Source organism: Sparus aurata, chromosome 4 (genome assembly GCF_900880675.1).
Source record: "Sparus aurata chromosome 4, fSpaAur1.1, whole genome shotgun sequence".
Classification (NCBI taxonomy): domain Eukaryota; kingdom Metazoa; phylum Chordata; class Actinopteri; order Spariformes; family Sparidae; genus Sparus; species Sparus aurata.
Window position 1 is genome coordinate 15,874,401 of NC_044190.1, and position 19,217 is coordinate 15,893,617.

General features: G+C 41.2%; 2 protein-coding genes across 6 annotated transcripts in view; both read left to right on the forward strand.

The window, feature by feature from the left end:
* The first annotated feature begins 1,050 nt into the window (after window positions 1-1,050).
* LOC115579896 (malignant fibrous histiocytoma-amplified sequence 1 homolog) lies at window positions 1,051-9,413 on the forward strand. 3 transcript variants are annotated; one of them, XM_030413604.1, is made up of 10 exons: window positions 1,051-1,155; window positions 2,505-3,369; window positions 4,455-4,752; window positions 5,072-5,258; window positions 5,368-5,561; window positions 5,695-6,194; window positions 6,332-6,483; window positions 6,571-6,745; window positions 7,240-7,331; window positions 7,522-9,413. In XM_030413604.1, the coding sequence occupies exons 1-9, from the start codon at window positions 1,116-1,118 to the stop codon at window positions 7,313-7,315; spliced, it is 2,487 nt and encodes an 828-aa protein (XP_030269464.1). In that variant the 5' UTR covers window positions 1,051-1,115; the 3' UTR covers window positions 7,316-7,331; window positions 7,522-9,413. The 3 variants fall into 3 exon arrangements, with proteins under 3 accessions (XP_030269464.1, XP_030269465.1, XP_030269463.1); XM_030413605.1 differs by having other exon boundaries at window positions 7,842-9,413; XM_030413603.1 differs by having other exon boundaries at window positions 7,240-9,413.
* A 265-nt stretch (window positions 9,414-9,678) lies between these two features.
* The window catches only part of mapk8ip1b (mitogen-activated protein kinase 8 interacting protein 1b), a 62,639-nt gene continuing 53,100 nt past the window's right edge, over window positions 9,679-19,217 (forward strand). For 2 of the 3 annotated variants that reach the window (XR_003983831.1, XM_030414391.1), the window contains exon 1: window positions 9,679-9,842. Coding sequence is in view for 2 of the 3 variants with exons in the window: in XM_030414391.1 (XP_030270251.1) it covers window positions 9,766-9,842 (77 nt within the window). In the remaining variant the exon portion in view is untranslated. Of the gene's footprint in view, window positions 9,843-18,704; window positions 19,179-19,217 lie in introns of those variants that run through there. The other variant, XM_030414392.1, reaches the window with a different exon arrangement.

The window sequence follows — 19,217 nt, forward strand, 5'->3', positions numbered from 1 at the left end:
TAAGAATTCCTTAAAACAATAAGTAGCTATCTCAGTTCAAAAAAATGACACTAATGAAAAATTATTTGACAATAGTCCTCGGTTAACAGATTACAAAAAAATATATTTAGACAGGAGGTTTGGTAGACAGCAATGTCCGATTCAGATATTTTTAAAGGAAATGGATGTGATAAAACATTTCATTCCTGACATTTAGTCCTTCCGGTGTTGTGAAAAGTAGCCAAAAGTCATAGTAAAAGTAAAAAAAATACCAGGTTAAAGTCATCCATACGAATAGTTCCTGTGTGTGAATCAAAAGTATCTAAAATCAATTGTACTTAAAGGTCCTGTTTGTAAGATGATAATACTTACGCCTTCCCCAACCCGTCAAATACTGACACTGAATTATTATTTATGGTCAGGTCAGCAGCCAATCCGAAAGCGTCTGTATTTGGGAATGAAACTCAAGAATCAACTATCTTACATACAGCAGCCTTAAGTGTCAGGGAATAACTTTCTGGCAATAAATGTACTTACTTTGCGATAAATGTATAAATAATTGTAAATATATGTACATGTATGGGACAACATCAGATCTGATGTTCTTTTTCAAACTGTGCCATGTCAACGTGTCTTCTGTGAAAAAGGCTAACTAAACTTTTATTCATCATCAAGAACTCAGACTCTGGTTTTCTTTTAAACGATAACATGTGACAATATAACTAATGGTACTATACCATTAGAATGTCCCAGTAAATGTCAGTTAGCCAAAATGTGCAATAACAGGGCCCTGGGAGTGGCACCTTGGCATCCCAGACTGACAGCGTCAAACCTGTGGAGCAAAACTGCTGCCGTTTTCATTTGTCTCTTTTTGCACATTGTACATGGTAAAACTTGTAATAGAACAGAAATAGGGATTGAACTATAATGCATGTTAACATTTGTCTCTTTATGTTCTGAGGCATAGTGTTAAATCTTGAAAATGGGAAGAAATCGTTTTCAATGTGTTCCACTTCCCTATCTCTGTGGCAGGGGGTGGTTTGCATAAGATATGAGATAGCAGCCCTGTGTGTTACAACCTCTGCACACTTCCTGAGTAACTCAACAAGAACACTGCCTACGGATATCAGAAGAAAATGGCCACTGGATATATTGGGCACCCGAGCGTAGTCAAAGGTATGTAATCATCTGCCTGCGTTGTAGTATATCGAGCAATTATAAAAAAAATGTTTTATTTTTTACTGAACCATACAAGTAGGCTAACTGACTTTTACAGAGCCTGAAAAGGGACATGGGGAATGTGAGATACTTTCTCGTGAAATCATATTTGGTGAAACATGAACAGTAGGCTATTCATTCTTCAATGCTTTTTGATTTAATCTTGTATTTCTACGATCCATTAAGATCAAATAGATAAGGTAGAAGAGTCTGGCCCTCTCCGCTGCGCTCAATGGGGAGATATTCACTTAAGGTTTGTGTTGGCTGATATTTTTACAACTGAATGGTGTTTATGCAATAAAAATTACACTACAGGGAAAGCGCAAATAAGGAAGTGCAAGTACGCGAGTAACACTGCTGGTTTGTATGTTTATGAAAATGTGCCTACAAAACTTTTCTCGCGAGCTTTTCATAACCCTTGTATTTTTTCATAGCCTCGTACTTCTACGTGAGTCACACACACGCTCGTCTGGATTACCCTCACCACCAGTCAATATGGATTGTATGATTTCTGAAAGCCTGTAAATAAAGTCAGTGACAGCTCTCACAGAATCATTACACCCCATATCCTCAATGTGATTCTTAATCATGACGCAGGCTGAGTTCACCGTAATTACACTTCAATGAATAAATAGTGTTCACCTATCAAACTTCAGTTTTCAAACAATATGCCAGGCTGAGGGATACCACGGATTGTTGCGCATAATTTGGGCATGTGAAAAAAAAAATAATAATAATAAAATAAAATAGAATAATAAAAATAAACGTTTCTTGTGAGCATGAATAATGTTTAGGTTTTTTTTCTTTCCCCATGTCCCTTTTTCAGGCTCTGTAGAATATAGTCCAATGCCAAAACAATCAGCATTATTGTTGTGTTGTAAATAAGTGGCCTTATAATACTGTATCACCACTGACTATGCATTTGAGCTGATTTTCAACCGAAATCTTTGATCAGAGTCCAGATTCAGTGTTTATGAAACAAGACCACTGCTGATTCTCAATTCTTCATATAACTCATTATATCTTCTTAAAGTGTCTGATCGTTGTCTGTTTTCACTGAAACTCCATAACCTCCCTGACAGCATTTTTGAACCAACATCAATATTTATTTATCAGCTACGTGGTAATTGCAGTAGTTGCAGCTAAATGTGTTTGGGCGTAGCTAATATTTTAACACATGTGACTACTTTGGCTTTTATAGGAATAGTGGATGTAGAGATAGTTGTTCCTGTTTTCCCAGAAACTTGGTAGACCTACTTTTACCCAGATCTTAATCATATAGTAAACCCTCTTCATTCATAACACAGGATTCAGTTTGGAGGAACTGGACCTATCAGGACAGAAAATGAAGTCCCTTCCTCTGGATCTTCTGACACATGCTACAAAACTGGATATGCAGAGGAACAAGCTGAAGAGGGTCACTGGCATCTCTATATTAACCCACCTGGTGGAGCTTAATCTCTCCAGGAACAAGATTATGGAGTTTTCTCTTGAAATAAGCAAACTGCACTCACTAGAGACACTCTACATGAACCAGAACAACATCAGATCCATTCCAGAGGGAATCTTCCCACATCTTAGGAAGTTAAAGTTCCTAAAACTCAGTGGCAATCGCTTGACCAAGCTTCCGTCAGATATAAACCAGTGTGCCAGTATCACTTACCTGGATCTTTCCAAGAATTGCCTGCAAAACATCCAACCACTAGTTGGTCTCCCAAAACTGAAGGAGCTTTTCGTTGGGAAGAACCAATTGACTGAGCTCCCGTCCCAGCTCTTCAAGAGCAGCAGCTGTGAGCTGATTGTGTGCAAGGCCACAGGGAACCCGCTGAGGTGCCCACCACAGGAAGTCTGTGCCGGAGGGGTCGTGGACATCCAGAGCTACTTCCGTCATATGGAGGAGAACCCGAACACACGCAGTGCCTGGACAGTCAAAACCATGTTCCTGGGCTCCTCCATGGCAGGGAAGTCCACGCTTTGCCGAAGTCTGAGGGAAGGTAAGCCCGTGGCTGTGCTGGTGGAGGACCGGACTGTGGGAATCGAGATCAGTCAACTCTACACTCAGGAAGTCCGTTTACTTTTATGGGACTTTGCAGGGCAGGAGGAGTACTACCTGACACACCATGTCTTCATCACCCCACGAGCCCTGGTCATCCTCACTGTTGATCTGGCCAGGTGAGTAAGTGATATTCATCTTTTAAGACAGTGGTTCTCAGTGTTTCTGAAGGATAAAGGATAATTTCACGCAGAAATGAAATTTCAGTCATAATCTAAAATGGTCAACTACAACTTGTCTGGTATAATCCAAGCCTACAGAAGCCCTGAAATCCAGATTTTAATTTGCAAAAAGTAAGAGAAAAGATCATATTTTCACACTATCCACAGACTGTCAAACATCTTCTCAAATCAATTTTGGATCTTGGGGCTTCCAGAGACTTAAATTATACCAGACAAGATGTCTGAGCTTTGATGTTTTGGGTGAATTTATCCTTTATCGCACTAACTGAGACTACCTAATATTTGTTTCTTTCCAAATGGCAACTTTGTCAAATTACATAACATAGGATCCTAAATTCCTGCCAAAGAGAAATGTCAAACTCATGTTGAAACCTCACCAATCATATTGATCCATTTAACAACAACTCATCCCGACAGCATTCAGAGGATCAAGCGCATGTATTTATGAGCAGTTTAACCAAAGACTATTTCTTTCTCACATTATTTTATATCTGTAAAAGGGTCTAAAGAGATATTATTTTAGACACAAAAACATATCAAAGACTGGCATAAAAGAATTACTGATGTATGACTGAGTAATATTTTAGCAGCATTGCTTTAGGGATGGTCATGTTGGTTTGTCTCATGGTTGGATATCTTTAGTCCAGACTAAAAGTACCTCAACAATTAAATGAATTACCATTGAATTTCATAATACAATAATGTCCCTGTCATTTTAATTACTTTTCATTTGTTGTTAAACCATTATGATGAAGATTATCTACTGTAATCATGCCTACTGGTGTCAGTATGTTAGCATTGCTATTTACAGCACTTGAGCATTCTGTGGAGACATTTTGTTTAAATGGACCCTTGGTGCTGAGTTGAAAAGCATCACATTGTGTTTTTTTTCTCCCGTGTTCTTTGCGAGATTTTTTATTTTCATGAGTAACAAACAAAGTCGTGCACTTGAGTTGAACTTTTTCGAGATTGTGGAATGAGACCCGTAATTAAAATTATTTTTGATGTTGAATTTCAATCAGATACAGCACTGTCGATCCAGATTCTTTCAAAGACCAACTGTGGTTCTGGATAAAAAACATACAGTTGCGAGTGCCAGACTCAGTTGTCTTGCTGGTGGGAACACACTGTGACCAGTGCAGAGACCAGGAGGAGGTGATGGAGAAGAAGAGTGACATAGATGAGAAGGTCAAAGCCATGTTGGCCAACAGGAGGATGGTTTTACAACACCAGAAGAAAAATCTGGAAGAAAACAAAGATGTCTTTATGTTTGTGGACCAGCTAGATGAGCTTGACTGTCTTTTGGAATACAATTTGAAGGTACTGATTGTATGTTCTGTGTTATTTTGGAGTTGTTTTTTTTTAAACCTATATTTTTCAACCAATCAAGTTCCCCCTGATGATTGTAATAAAATGATTTAGATCTTTTGTGCGAAGCATGTTTGTTATTGTAGCACAACCTTTCTTACATGTACATTAAGTTGGAGTAAACAAGTGCTCTTGCGTTTAAATTTAAAAACTATTTTATTTCTAGAAAAGCACTGTGAAACCCTCTTGGCGAATTGTGCTGCTGTGCTGTTTGAGTGAATGTTTCCCTGTCTATACAGCCATTCATAGCTATCCTTTACCGTCCTATCAGGTCCTAGATCTTCTAACCATTGACAGCACAAGTACAGAAGATATTGCGAAACTCAGGAGTCATATTTTGATGAGCATTCAATCAGAGAGTGTGTTTCTGTGTTCCGAGAGCATCTTACCAAAAAGTTACGAAGCAGTGGAGCAAGCCATTCATACACTAGCTACACAGGAGGAAATTCCTCAGCATGGTAAATGGATATTCAACTACAAAGATAGTGACATTAATCAAAATATTATAGAGATAAATTGTATGGTGATTGTACAGTTTCATTGAAATTGATGTTTTTTTTATATCAGGTATTATTCTACTTGAAGAACTCAGTGATTTAATCCTAAACCACGTTAAAATGAGCAGAGAGAGTCTCCGCTCCATCTTGCGATTCCTGTTGCGATACCTGCATCGGATTGGGGTGATCCTTTGGTACGAAGACATCAGCATACTGAGTGACAGAGTGTTTATCCAGCCTTCATTCCTCATCTCGATGTTTAAGGTCAGCAGCTGCTTTTTCTTCCATCATAAGCCAGCTTTCAAAAGAGCATCTAAAACTCTTATGTCCCACGTATTTTCTTGCATGCTTCTGAAAGCCTAATGTTTACTCTCCACACCTCTCTCTGTAAATGCAGACCATTGTGAGACATGACCTGGTGCAGCAGCTGGAGGGGGTCTCCAGAGACCTCCTCATGCGGGAGGGGTCTCTGGTGAAACAGAAGTTCGTCTGGTTGGACGACTTGAGGAGCAGAGGCATCCTGCACAATGCGGCAATGCGCATCTTGGTCCGCAGAGAGTTGGAGAAGCTCGTCGTCGACAATGACGATTTGGTCGAAGAGGTGGTGGGAACCAAAAAAGAGGAGGGCATAATACTCACCCTGCTGCAGTATTTTGAGGTCTGCCTCCCGACTCTTGCCGGAAGCCCTTTGAACCCTCAAGCACCGGAGTTCATTCCTGGTGTGAAAAGCTGGGCGTTGGCCAGGAAGACCAGGAGAGATCCAGATGGAGCATGTCTCTTCCCCATCTTCCTGAAGGACGACCTCACCGTGTGCCACAAGTGGGGTGAGGACAAGCAGGACGACCTCCGTGTTCACGTGTACTTCCTTCCTGAGATTCCTCATGGCTTCTTCCACAGGTAGCATAGCTTGCAATCCCAAAACAAGCATAAAACCTTGAATTGCAGGGCATGTAAATGAAAGTAAAATTACACTTCTTAAACTAGTTTAAACTAAACTTCACTAAATTTGCTTCACACTGCCATGAAACCATCAGGGTGATCATCACGACCTGCTCCCTGTACCCGACTCACTGGGTGGGGAGAGAGCAGTGTCTCCTCTGCTGTGGAAACACGCTGGCTCTGGTGAGACAGAAGAACAAAGATGGAGATATGTTCATAGAGATACGCTGCAGGAGACCTGAGAAGGGTAAGAGTAGAGATCTATGATCGCCCTTCATAATGAGGTCCAACGTTTTGCACCCCTACAGTACAGACAAATGATTTCTGTCCTCAGAGTTTAGAAAGTTGTGGGACCTGATCTTAGCGGTGATGTCCAAGCTGTTTGTGCTGTCCAGACAGTGGCCGGGACTGACTCAGCAGGTGCACACACCCTGTCCAGAGAGAGGCTGTTCACACTATTTCACCTGGAGGGACTGGCAGGAGCTCGACAGCACGGACCTCTACAACCTGCAAGTGTTAAAGATTTTTTATTTTTTTTTTTTTTACGACAAATCCCTGGTCAGCTTAAAAAAAACTCAGGATTAAGGGGTTCTAGCCAGGCCAGGTTTCAGTGTTCATCTGCCCTTCACTTCCTCTCCCAGCCATTCAGGCATGCAGTGCCAGAACTTTGACCACTGTTCAAGCTGTTTACTTTGTATACATTTGGCGGACCCCGCCAACTCACTTGCTTCAAAAGGTTTAGTTTTTCCATATTCCATAATCCCTCTTAAGCATGTCTGGCTATATGCATCACAAAATAATAAAACATTATAATATAAAAACGTACAAGGGCTGAACAATTCACTGGAATAGGATCGAAATTGCATTAAGGACAAGTGTAATATCTAAATTGCAGGAGCTGCAATCGTGGTGGTACAGAGATCCACAGATTGATTTGCATCTCAAGCAAATACGAGGCGACCCCACCTTTAATACCTTGTCTTTTTTTCCCCTTTCTTTTTAGTGTGAAGGAGGAGAAATTAGTTTGCCAGGGAGGCCATACACGACGGACTGAGCTGATTTTTCCTCGGGATAAATAAATGTCTTCATCAATATGTGAGTTGTGTGTCAGCTGCACATGTAGGACTAGGTGTGACACTTTCACAGTGTGAATGGAAGTGAGTGATACATGCCCAGATGCCTGAAGAAATCAAGGTCAACAGTTTACATGTGACTGAATTTAAATGGATGAAATTATTTGATGTTTCCTTTTTTTTTTTTTATCTTTGGTACATCTATTTGATAGAAGCTCTGGTGTTCTGGGAGTAAAGCTCTAAGAAAGTATGGAGGAAAGAGGACAAATAAATACTAGGAAAAGAGAAGAAAGATGTCAGGGCGTGAAACGGAAGAAAAAAAGAGAACTGCAGAAAAAGGTCCTTGGTGATACTTGCTGACCACTGTTTGCAGACTTCCTGTATTCCACACCATGAAATATGAAAGTCTTTCTGTGCACAGTATCGTCCTCTGCTGGTTTCTCCCTGACATTACTCCTCAGTGGTTTCAGGTCTTGTCAGGTAACATGTAACTAATGTAACTGTTTTGCTTGTTTTTTTTCTGGTTTCACAGCGTAACGGCAAATCCAACTGTGTGCATCTTTCATCATAATGGATTTTCCTTCTGGAATAAAAACCTACATATAGGCTTTGTGGATAGATAAAGACAATAAACCTGGTAAATGCAGACCAGTCACATATACTTGTTAAATATATTGGGTCAGTTATTTCAAATGAATCCGGTCTGATGCTTACCACTGACGGTACACGTAGCTGGTTTCCACCTCAGGTTATTTCAACTGTGTTTTTTATTCACTTCTCAGCCCCTCTAATCTCTGTGTGAGCTCCTGCTGCCTTCATGGTCTCCTTGTAAACTACATGTTTTGGAGGAAGAAGTCAGTCTTGCGATGTGTTGAATTTTTTAATGTTTTTATTGAAAAAAATCAAATCAAATAAAAAACAGCAGACTAACTTAGCAGTTTCCATGGTGGAGGATGGTTTTTACAATTTTTTGCTGTCCTGTAAAAGCTAAAAACCATGTATGTCCAAAATGTTCTTATCGTGAATCAACAGTTATAGCCTTGTTTATTTATTTTGAGAGAATATGATGGGTTTTATTAATTTCTTTATTTAATTTCTTCAGTTTAACGTTAACATTTCCAAATTTGAAGATATGCACTTTCCACTGGGATTGAAACGAAGCAGGGTGGTGATTGGTGGTGTGACAGACAAAAAAAAGACACGCAGTTTCATAAACGCACAACTAGATGTACTGTTGCTCTTTTATCTTATGTGCAATAAGTACTAACTTCTGGCTATATTTAACACCCCAAAAATCTAAATTAAACATTTCTGTAAATGAATAATGGCATGTTACTGGTCTCTTTTTGTTGAAAACTTTTAGTTTTTTGTTGTACAAGTCTCCTTTTTAGATTTTGTTAAGGCGATGTGAGATAGCTACAAATAAGTCTTTTAGGATGCTGACAAACTCCAACTTTCATCCTCGGCCCAGGTTTGTTTTGGCTTAAAAATCGAATTTGATGGAAGGAAAACATCACTACTTAACTAAGCAGCTAAAAAGTTATCTTACAGTGTGGCAAGTCAACATAATGTCCAGTGTTGTAAAATAATATATTTTGTGCCCCAGTAAAGACAGTGTGAAATTCTTGCTTGAAGCATATTTAAAATATTTTCTAGCCAATGGAATGTGCTCAGAATAGAAATGTCTACATGGTTGGTCCCTATTTAGACCAGGAGCTGTTACAATGAGTAAAAACAATGTTATACTACAGTAACAGTCAACAGTAAAAAAAAAAAAAAAAAGAAAAAAAAAAGAAAATGTATTTCTGCAAATTACACATTACAAATTACATTTATCCTGTAAAACAAATTTTGCACACTTCCTAGTTTTGATTAAGCATAAATACAAGCAACATACTCATTGAATGACTCACTACCTTTCAACATACAGTAATTCATACCTGTCAGGCTGTATGGACTCTAATATGGAATAATGTACTGGATATGTTAAATGCAGCTTTTAAGAAGACAACATCTGTGCTGGTTTTCACACTCTATCAGTGTAAATAATATAGTGCCCTGCCTTTTAATCAGTTATACACATAGATGACCTATTATTGACCGTTATTTGCCATGTTAAACATATATATATTTTTTTCCAATAAATGAATATTGTCTATGTTCTTGTATTGAAGATTATTAAAAGAAAAATGCAACGTATCATCTTAGCTCTGTGTGTAAGCGGTTCTGTTGTTGTTTGGGGTGACCAATACATTATTTTTGGGGGGAATAAACTTTTTTTTTTCCGAATCCTGCAAAGTTAACACAATCATGTTAGCATTTTTGCACAGTTTAAAATTAGTTTTCATTTGTCCCACGGTCGATGAAGGCAACACCCTATCGCAGCATCGGCGGACCTCAGGTGTCTGCTGGGCGGCCGCGCAGCGGAGCCAATGGAGGAGATATAACACGGCGGCATGGCGGACAGAGAGAAGCGGAAAGCCAGCACGCCGTCTGGCCGCAACATCCAGGTGAAGTCTCCGGCTAGCTTCAGGTGAGAGCCTCGGCGGCAGGGAGGGTGGGAGGGACGGGGGGCTCGGGCTGCCCTGCTGGAGGCTGTGAATGAGCCATGAGCCAGCGCGGCTCTGCAGAGCCGAGGCTGCTGGTGCTGCCTGCCCGGAGCCGCCGCAGCTGCCTTCGGGCTCCGCTCACATTCGCTGGTCGAAGTCGCAGTGTGTTCTCCAGTCGTATGTTTGGTGTTTGGGCGTGTCTGCTCCCAGAGGACCGGGACGAGCTGCGTGCTCCCCGCATCTGCTCCAATCATGCATTTTTAAAATATGTCGCATACTTTTTTTTTGTTGTTGTTAATCTGCTCCAACCATATAAACCTGTAATAACTGCACAGCTGTGTTGAGATTTCAGCTTCGAGAAATGACTATATTGGCCTTGTTGCCTGCTTTTTTCACAGAAATAAGGATAGACCTCCTCAGTCTCTTAATAATGAAGTTGATTTGCTTTAAGAACACTGTTGTGATATCCTGTAGTTAGTCCAACCAGTGACTTAATGTGTTTGTGCTTCACATGTTTAGTGTTATTAACACTACTCTGACATCATATTAATCTCCCATCACTGTAATAGACCCATATTGTGTGTGCAGGATTTACAACCTCATCACAGCTGTAGTCTGACAGTCACATCATGACTGTTTATACTTTATTATTTTGTTTTCTGATAAAGGCTGTCGTTTGAATTTCTTTTCCCTTTAGCAGGAAAGTTTGAAATTGAGTGCAAACATTTTCAACATTATTTTTTATTAAAGGGCACCATGTAGTTTTAAAGAAATAATTCAAACTCTGAATTTTGATATTTGTAATATTAATGATGTAACGGTGTAATCAGAAATATATGTGTGTGTGTGTATATCTATCTATCTATATATATATATAGATAGATATATAGATATAGATATAGATATACCATACATACCTGAATAAACAAGCTGCTGAAAAACTAAACATTTTGAAGCAAGTGAGATTTTATACAAAGTAAACAGCTTGAAATTGTTTTGTTGTTTACGGTCAGTTTGTCTATTCAGTTTATTCAGTTATGAAAAGGAAGAGAGTTTGTTTGTTTACACATAAACAATCAGTCGTTGGAGATCTTTCTCTTCTGATGAAATGTTCTCCAAAACTACACAGTGCACCTTTAATAAGCCTACATTGTAGCCATTCTGTAGTTCTATTTTTAGAAAGCAACTTAAGCCTAAGGTTTGGAAACAAACAGAATTGTCTTAGCTTCTGGTTATAGTTGTATGTTGTCTTGTTGAATAGAAAACTGCAGATTTGCATAATGGATGGTTTCGAATGCATAATTCAGAGTTACATCACAGAATTAACTTCAATCAGTGGCAGTCAGTTTCTGGGAGGTAATTAATGCTGATGCTGATTATAGTTGAGTATTTTCTGTTGGTTCTTGGGCTGTTGTTCAGGCTGAAGGATCGCTTTGTGCAGTGAGAACTTGTGGTGGGCATTTTATTGTGGAGAATTAATAAGTAATCCGCAGCATTATAAGCATAATTGATAGGTTTGTCCTAATTGAAGATAGCGTTGCAGCGCTGCACCACAGATAACCCAGGCCAGAGCTCATCAGGCGATCAGTCAGAGCTATTTCAACCTGCAGAGCAGCTCAATGTAGTGAGCAGAGCACGGCGAGGGATTAGCTGCATGCTGTCGGTAGGCTTTTATACTCTGTGTCTCAAACACACACACACATGCAGACTCTGAGATCCTTGCAATGTTGCGCAGGGAGAAGCAGTGGATTTTTAGTTGCATTACTGGGCGGATGAAGGGCTGTGATCAATATTCCCCAGTGAGACCGTCACACGCACACACGCACACACACACACACACACACACACACACATAGGAACACACACCCTCGGGCTCAGCCTGTCCCTGTCTCATTAAGTGAGCTGAGAGCAGGCGGATCCACAACCATCTCTCATCAGATTTTCATCACAGTGACTTCAGAGCCGTTCCAGCAGCCTTTGATTTGTCTGACATGAAAATATATAAATAAAATCAATAACGGCCTCAAAGTTACGCACAACAAATATCAAACCTTCGGGGGGGCCAGCGAGCGGCAGAAGCAATACAGCAGCAGTTTCAGCAGTGTGATGAATTAAAGAAGTGTCTGATGTGAATGTGTCGTATCATCACCGAAATTCAAAAGAGAAACTAGACAGTAGGGCTACTTAATCAGAGTGATTCATACTGTAAAGTACAAACTGCATTTCTGTAGATAGTTCTCTCAGTTATATGGCAAAAAAAAAAAAAAAAAACACAACACATCACAGTTTGGCCATCAAAATAACAGTTAATCATAAAACTGTTTATGAGCAATGATGTAAAAGAAAGCTAAAAAGATCATCATCATTAGAATAATTAATTCCTGGCTTTAAATCAGGAGTAAGCGTGTAACATTGCAGCATGTTTTTTCCCATGACACGTCACCTGAGACTGAATGTATCGATTGGAGTGATAGTTGACCAGAGAAAGAAGCCCGGTAATCCACAACCTCAGGGTTGGCTTGGTCCCAGAGCAGCCATATGCTGGCATGTTTTCCTCCATCACCCTCCCTGCCTTCACACACTCGACTCTGTCACCTCTCCCCCGATCTGCTGCTGTCAGAGCACAGACCGTCGATCTGCCGCCGTATGTGCAGCTCTTTGTGCTCGGGAGATACAGGAGCAGTTCAAATCTAGATTCAGTCCATGTTTTGTTTTTTTTCCCCCCTTGCAAGCCCGTGACCCCATTTTGAGGCTCCTAAAAGCATGCAGCAGCACAAACAGCAGCAGTCAATGATATCACATTGACGATGAACACAACAACCGGGTTAAAAATGCTGCTTTAATGACATTCCTCAGGTTCATCACAATGTGCTGCATTTGAACAGCGGTAAGATATGTCGGTCATCCTGGCGATACAGAACAGATCCACACTGACGAAAAAAATCAACAAAACACTACAGGATGTCACTTAATGAAAGGTTTGATTTGCTTCACAGTTTTTACTAAACAGGGTATAAACTGTATCAGCACATATTCGCTATTGAGGGACTCATCAGGAATCGAGGACAAAACCCAATGAGGACGTGTTAAGCAATTCAGAATCTATGAGCCGTGTGTTTTGGGAGCTTTTGCAAATTTAATTGGAGCTGAGCCTGACAAATGAAGACTTTCCTTTCGCATTTCATAACAATTGAACTGTACCTTTAAATCCCCCTGCGCTGTATTGATCGTCTGTGGCACGAGAGGGCGTCGCAGGAGAGACTTCCACATTAGCACAGTGTTTATGTCTGTGTGTGACGCAGCGTGCGAGGAGCACTGAGACAGTGTGGGATTGCAGGTGGCATCGGTGACTTGAAACCCAGAGAGCCCTCTTAAGGCAGAGCTAATCCCTCTCATATGCAATATAATATGTATCGCCAATTATGGTAAAAGCCTGTCACTATTACCAGGCAAACATGAACAACAACAAATCAGTTTGATTTGCGAATTTATGAGAACATTTTTTTTATGGTTTGTCTTCAAAACCCCTGACTGGATGGTTGTGAGTGATTGGATTGCAGTCTTTTAAGTCATCATGTTGGTTTGATTGTGCAGTGTGAGGTGTTCACGGCCTGCTGTTTGTCTGAACTGAAATGTAATGTGTCATTAGCAGCACATGGAGTAGCCCATTAGATTAGATTAGATTAGGTGAGATTCAACCTTATTGTCATTGTGCACAGTACAAGCACAGAGACAAAGAAATGCAGTTAGTGTCTTATCAGAAGTGCAAAAAAGCAGTAAATTGCAAAGTATGTGCAGTATATAAATATTACTGGCAGTAATAGCTACATGTATTGCTTCATGATAGAAGTATATATTGTGTTGGTAGACCTATTATTGGAACATTACAGAGTACTGCTGTACTACTACTACTCTTTTATGACAACACGTTGCTTCTTGTCACTTGGATCATGAATTTGAAACAACAGCACAGAGTGTACAGGCTACAATATGGTATCAAGTATTACGGGCAGAACTGTGTCCGTATGATCCTCTCACTCTTCCGAAACTTCCCGTGGCTACATTTGATTGCCCGTGGGTACTTTCTAAATAGCCTCTTAGCAAAATTGACCACCACCTCGTAAGAGATGAATTTCTCCTGCAGTTTTTCTATGGGGGAGAAGGGCGCCATCAGGTGTTATATCGAACATACTCTGCAGTCAGCACGAACTACGGCAAATAGATAATGAAGGCATATGAGAGTTATGTTTTAAAATGTAAAGTTTACATACGATTGAGTCATCAAACTGAAAGCAGCACGTTTCCATGGTTTCTCCATCTCACGCACTCACCAGTTCAGTGGCGTAACCCCCTTTTCTTTTCTTTTATCTTCTCGCTGCAGCACTCCACACTTGATGTGACTCTGCTGACAAGATCTGCTCAGGCAGATGGATTCACAGGGTATGGGATGTGAGAGGGATGTGAGAGGGATGTGAGAGCGAGAGCGAGGGGGAGACCAGGGAGGTTAGGCGTTTTTTTGAAGTGTCAATTTCCCCGATTCACTGCATCCGTCTCTCATGGACTTTGATGTTTTCCTGAGGAGAAAAAAAAATAAAATAAGAAGGATTTTAGGGTTTTTCAGCAGGATGAGCTTGTAGCTTTTCACCTGTCTGTTATCCTTAGAGAGAGATGGACAAAGAGAGCGAGGGAGACAGGCCGACATAGAGCAGGAGCATTTAGATTAGGCTAATTTGAAGTTCACCCAACGAAGCAGCTGACAGAGTGGGCAGTTATTGCTCTGGTTGCAGTTCCCCCCCATGCTGATTATTTACTGCTGTCGCTCAGTTCTGCTGACATGGCAAGTTTCACCTGATGGCACCTCCCTTCTGCTTATACAGTGCATCTCTCTCTCTCTCTCTCTCTCTCTCTCTCTCTCTCTCTCTCTCTCTCTCTCTCTCTCTCTCTCTCTCTCTCTCTCTCTCTATCAGATGAGCAGTAGGGGTCAAAAATAATATCACAATCTATTTCCACTCCAATTAGGTTCCACAATCTACATGGCAGTTTTAGAATGCCCTGTAGACTATAGCATGATTTGAAATTGTTTGCACCAATAAAACACTAAACTACTGATCCTGTAACTCACTGACACTCGCACAAACACTTCTGTAGGGAAAGTATTGGATTTTGCGCAAAGGGCAAATGGCATCAACAGCTGGAAAACGGAAAAAGATCAGATAAAAGGAAGACTACATTGACTGAAAAATAGAATAGGGGCCAATAGAAATACAGGCCTGTCTCTAATATACGTCTGTTAAAACGTATGGCGCTCTTTCACCCTGCAGTTGAGGTAAATACCAATAAATCATATCAGAGAGTCACAGCGTGTAAACAAATGATCAATGTCCAACATGTCACCTTCCAGTTTCATGTTATATTTACTTCATGACAGTACTTTCTTTTCAATTTTTTTTTCTTCTAACAAATGGCGAATTGAACTATTGTTTCAGCGCTTATGTTACAAACATTCTGGCCATCACAGGGTTAATTTGCCCTCAGCTGACTAAATGAACCGAGATTAAATATCACACACACACACACACACACACACACACACACACACACACACACACTCTTTCTTTCTTTCTGTAGCTAAAGACACACATATTTTAAGACTTTTTTATCTGAGATATTCTCTATGTTTTAATTCTATACTGTGTTGTCATGTGTATGAATAGGTGTTGGAATCCCTTCTGCTGTGTGTGTGTGTGTGTGTGTATGTGTGTGTGTGTGTGTGTGCGCACGCGTGTGTGTGTGTGAGCTCCATAGGTTTTGGTCAGTTGCCAAGGACGTGCTGTATGGCCATATGGCTGTGTGTTGGTAGCTGAGGGTGTAGGAATAAAAAGGATGTTTTCTTGTCTTTGACCTTTCTGAAGGAATGTTTTCGATGCCAGTAGGGCTTTGACTTTTGGCCAAAAATCATATTCGAAGTTCGTTTGTTTGTTAATATTAATATTCGAATATTTATTAATAATATTTTGACCATTAGATGCCTTCAGTAAGACCTATTGGTATCAATATGTCCTGTCCACCAGAGGGCAGTGTATCAGTCAATGTCAATAGGCAGGCAATAATGTTTTCAGAAGAAAAACACACAACTGTTTTTTTATTTTTTATTAAAAGTCAGACCCCTCCTCCTCTTCCAGCTTGCCGGAATGTAGTGTTGACAGGTGGGCTCTCAAGTTGCTGGTTGTCGCGTGGTGTGTGAGTTTGGACCTACATATTTTACATATCACTTTGTCCTTAGTCGTGATTTTTCCCTGTTACTTTGGGAACCCAAAGTAGCGCCACACGTTGCTTTTCAGATGGTCTGGAGTGTAGATTTGGAACTCCTCAGGCGTAGTTGTTGTAGGCGTTGGTGCGGCCATTGTTCTGGTATACAAAATAGGCGCTAACCAGGGCGCTAACCAGGATGCTAACGTCACCTACAGGAGCCCAGATGACCAATGATAGCCTTGCTAATGAGCTCGTGATTCACAACTTCACTAGGCGTGAAACTGCCTCGGAATCTGAATTGAAAACAACGTTTACAAGCAAACACATTTACAAAAAATAATGCCCATAACAGGTTTGAATATTAAGGGCTGCCTAATATTCATTTGAATATCTTTATTTTTGTAAATATTCGAATTATATTGGAATAACGAAGTTCGGAGTCAAAGCCCTAGATGCCAGGGGTTTGGATTTCCAAAACCTTTCCTTTTTCCTGCGTACCTGCATCAAGTTGCAGTGAATGTTGCAGGTATGAATGCAGCGACGAATGTAACGCATTGGCTGTCATTCAGAGCTACATTATTGTATTACTGGCCACTAGGGTGCAGAGACATATTACAACAACTTGACACAAAACTGATGCTTTAGCCTGTCATTAAGTCATAATAGCTTTCATAGTAGCAAACAATTTCCTGTATCCATGTTCAGCTGACACAGAGAAATATATTCATCACATCACAGTCATTTTTCTGTGTGCCTGATGAATATAAAGGCAGAAACACACTGGCCCAGCCGTTGGACGTCTGAAGCGTTTGGGGAGACTCGGACGAGTTCGGGAACAAATCTGTTTGGTGTGTTCAGCTGCGTTGGAAGCTTGCGCTCCGTTCCGTCATTTCCTGTTTTCATGTAGGGCCACCCGCTTATTGCATCTCGCGCAAGCGTGGAACGTTCACGCTACTGTGGAGTTGGCAGCACGTCGAAGCAATGTGTTCAATGCAACTTTTCTGCCGAACGGGTCAGGCAGGGGGCGACAGAGTGGTCGGATAAAGGCAGTTGGCTGTTGGTTTGCGTCTGGGCGGTGTTTGGGGGCCTTAAGTGTAGCATTATCTCCTCTTTAGCTCCGGTTTGGTCTCTTCCAACTCCTGAGAAAAATATCTGGCCTCTTGAGTAATGGAGCTTTAACAGTCTTGGGGAGTACTGCTGCACATGTGAAAAAAGTAGTATCGAGGCTCCAGGGGAAGCTTGCATGCAATATGATAAATGACCTCCAGTGATGTCACGCAGTGGCTTAGTTGCATTGTGGGTGATATATAGTGCCAGATCTAGAAAATTTAGAAGAATGCGTTGAATTAAAAGGTAGTATCTCTGGTTCTGGTGTATCTATTTTGAATAATTGTTTTTAAATTGTCCATGCCACCTACATTACCCACAATTTAGCTTAGCCACTGAGTGACATCACTGGAGACAATTTATGAGATTACAGGCAGCTTCCTCTGGAGCCACAAAAAGGCTTTCTACTAAGTTTTTTCACAAAGTCTATATAAAACCTGTAAACACGCTTCAATGTGTAAAATAGTTGGAGTTACCCTTTAATGTCCAATGGCTCTTGTGTTATACATGTGATACAGTGAATATGCTTTAGCCTATGAGATGCTGGCAGGAGGTATTAATGTCCAGAGGGTTGACATGGTTAATGCACTGTAGGTCACAGACGTAGGCATGTGCACAATCCCACACACACACACACACACACACACACACACACACACACACACACACACACACACACACACAGTGGTTTTGAGAGGAAGCTTAAACCACCTGCCTAAAAAAAAAAAAAGCGAAGACCAGCACATGTCCAAGGATAATTCTGGTTATTCGAACTCTCAAGTTATTTCTGTAGGTTTGGACACCATCTCCGGCGGCAATGATAGTGTTGTATTCATCAAGTTGATAGCTGAAATCTGGTTACATATAGCGGACATACACCAGAGCGAGACAGAGCTCAGAGCATCAGAGGCAGGTCGTACAGAAATCCTAGGTAAGAAAAACGTATTGGAAAAAAAAAGAGACAACAGGGAAATTATTACTGATCCATGACTTCCTGGTTCAACTTGACTCACCACACTTCCCTCAACGTGAAATTTAAATTGTCCTGCATGATGAGGGATTATTACTCTCGGGACAGACTTATTTTCATAAAACAAAATGAGTCTGGGTAATCTGGATAACCATCTGGCTTGTTTACAGTCTGTCTGGTCGTCCGACTGCTTTTGCTTTAAGCCTTGTCAGTTGTCTTTTCTTTTTCAACGTCGCCGTCTTGCCAGACCTCAGCAATTACCTCAGGAGAGTGCACCGCCGCTTTAACTGATCGAGAGGGTGGCCAAAAGCACGAGAACAAGATCCATGCTCTTATGGACTGGAATTTTCCTTTAAGAGGATGAATAGAGGGAAAGACATGAGGAAAAATTAGGAGTCCTGTGATCAATGGGCCTCATGAATAATTGAGTGCGACAGTGTTTTGCAGGGAGAGAGCCAGAGAGGAAGAGAGAGGAGTGTCCTCCTGTGCTGATGTTTCTCTCCTGTTCGGGCTTTCCGCGGCGTCGGATGTTCTGCTTACGCCGACACTTTCCTGCAGTGGCGTAGTAAATCTGATGCACATAGGACAGAGTAAACATCCAAGAGAGAAAGAGAGAGAGTGAGAGAGGGGAGTAGATTATATAACACTACTCCTCTGTGGCAGATTCAGCTCCTCCGCTTTAAATAATTCCCCCTTCCGTCTCTCTCTCTCCTCTGGATGAGCGGTAGCAGTGGCAGGGCTCTGAATCGGACGCCTCTCCCATCGACCTGGACGCGCTGCACCCCTCCTCCCTCTTCCCCCGGCTCTCTTCCTGCTCGCTCCTCCCTCTCGCCCACCCTCCCCTCCTTCACTCCCTAACCCCTCTTGCTCCTTCTCCTCCTCCTCTCCTCTCCTCTCCTCTCCTCTCAGCTGTGGATGCCCTCCTCACTTACAGTATGGACTCGGGAGGGGAAGGAGAAGAGGGTTGGATGGAGGACCAGTGGGAGAAATGGTAGGGCATCTCTCTCATTCATCTCTCCGTGTGTCTGTT

What these genes read in the sequence shown, in the direction of transcription:
- LOC115579896 (XM_030413603.1), top strand. Translation starts at nt 1,116, where the DNA reads ATGGCCACTGGATATATTGGGCACCCGAGCGTAGTCAAAG. An exon ending in GCACCCGAGCGTAGTCAAAG is followed by an intron (nt 1,156 to 2,504) that starts GTATGTAATCAT and finishes TTCATAACACAG; the next exon opens with GATTCAGTTTGGAGGAACTG. An exon ending in AGCACGGACCTCTACAACCT is followed by an intron (nt 6,746 to 7,239) that starts GCAAGTGTTAAA and finishes CTTTCTTTTTAG; the next exon opens with TGTGAAGGAGGAGAAATTAG.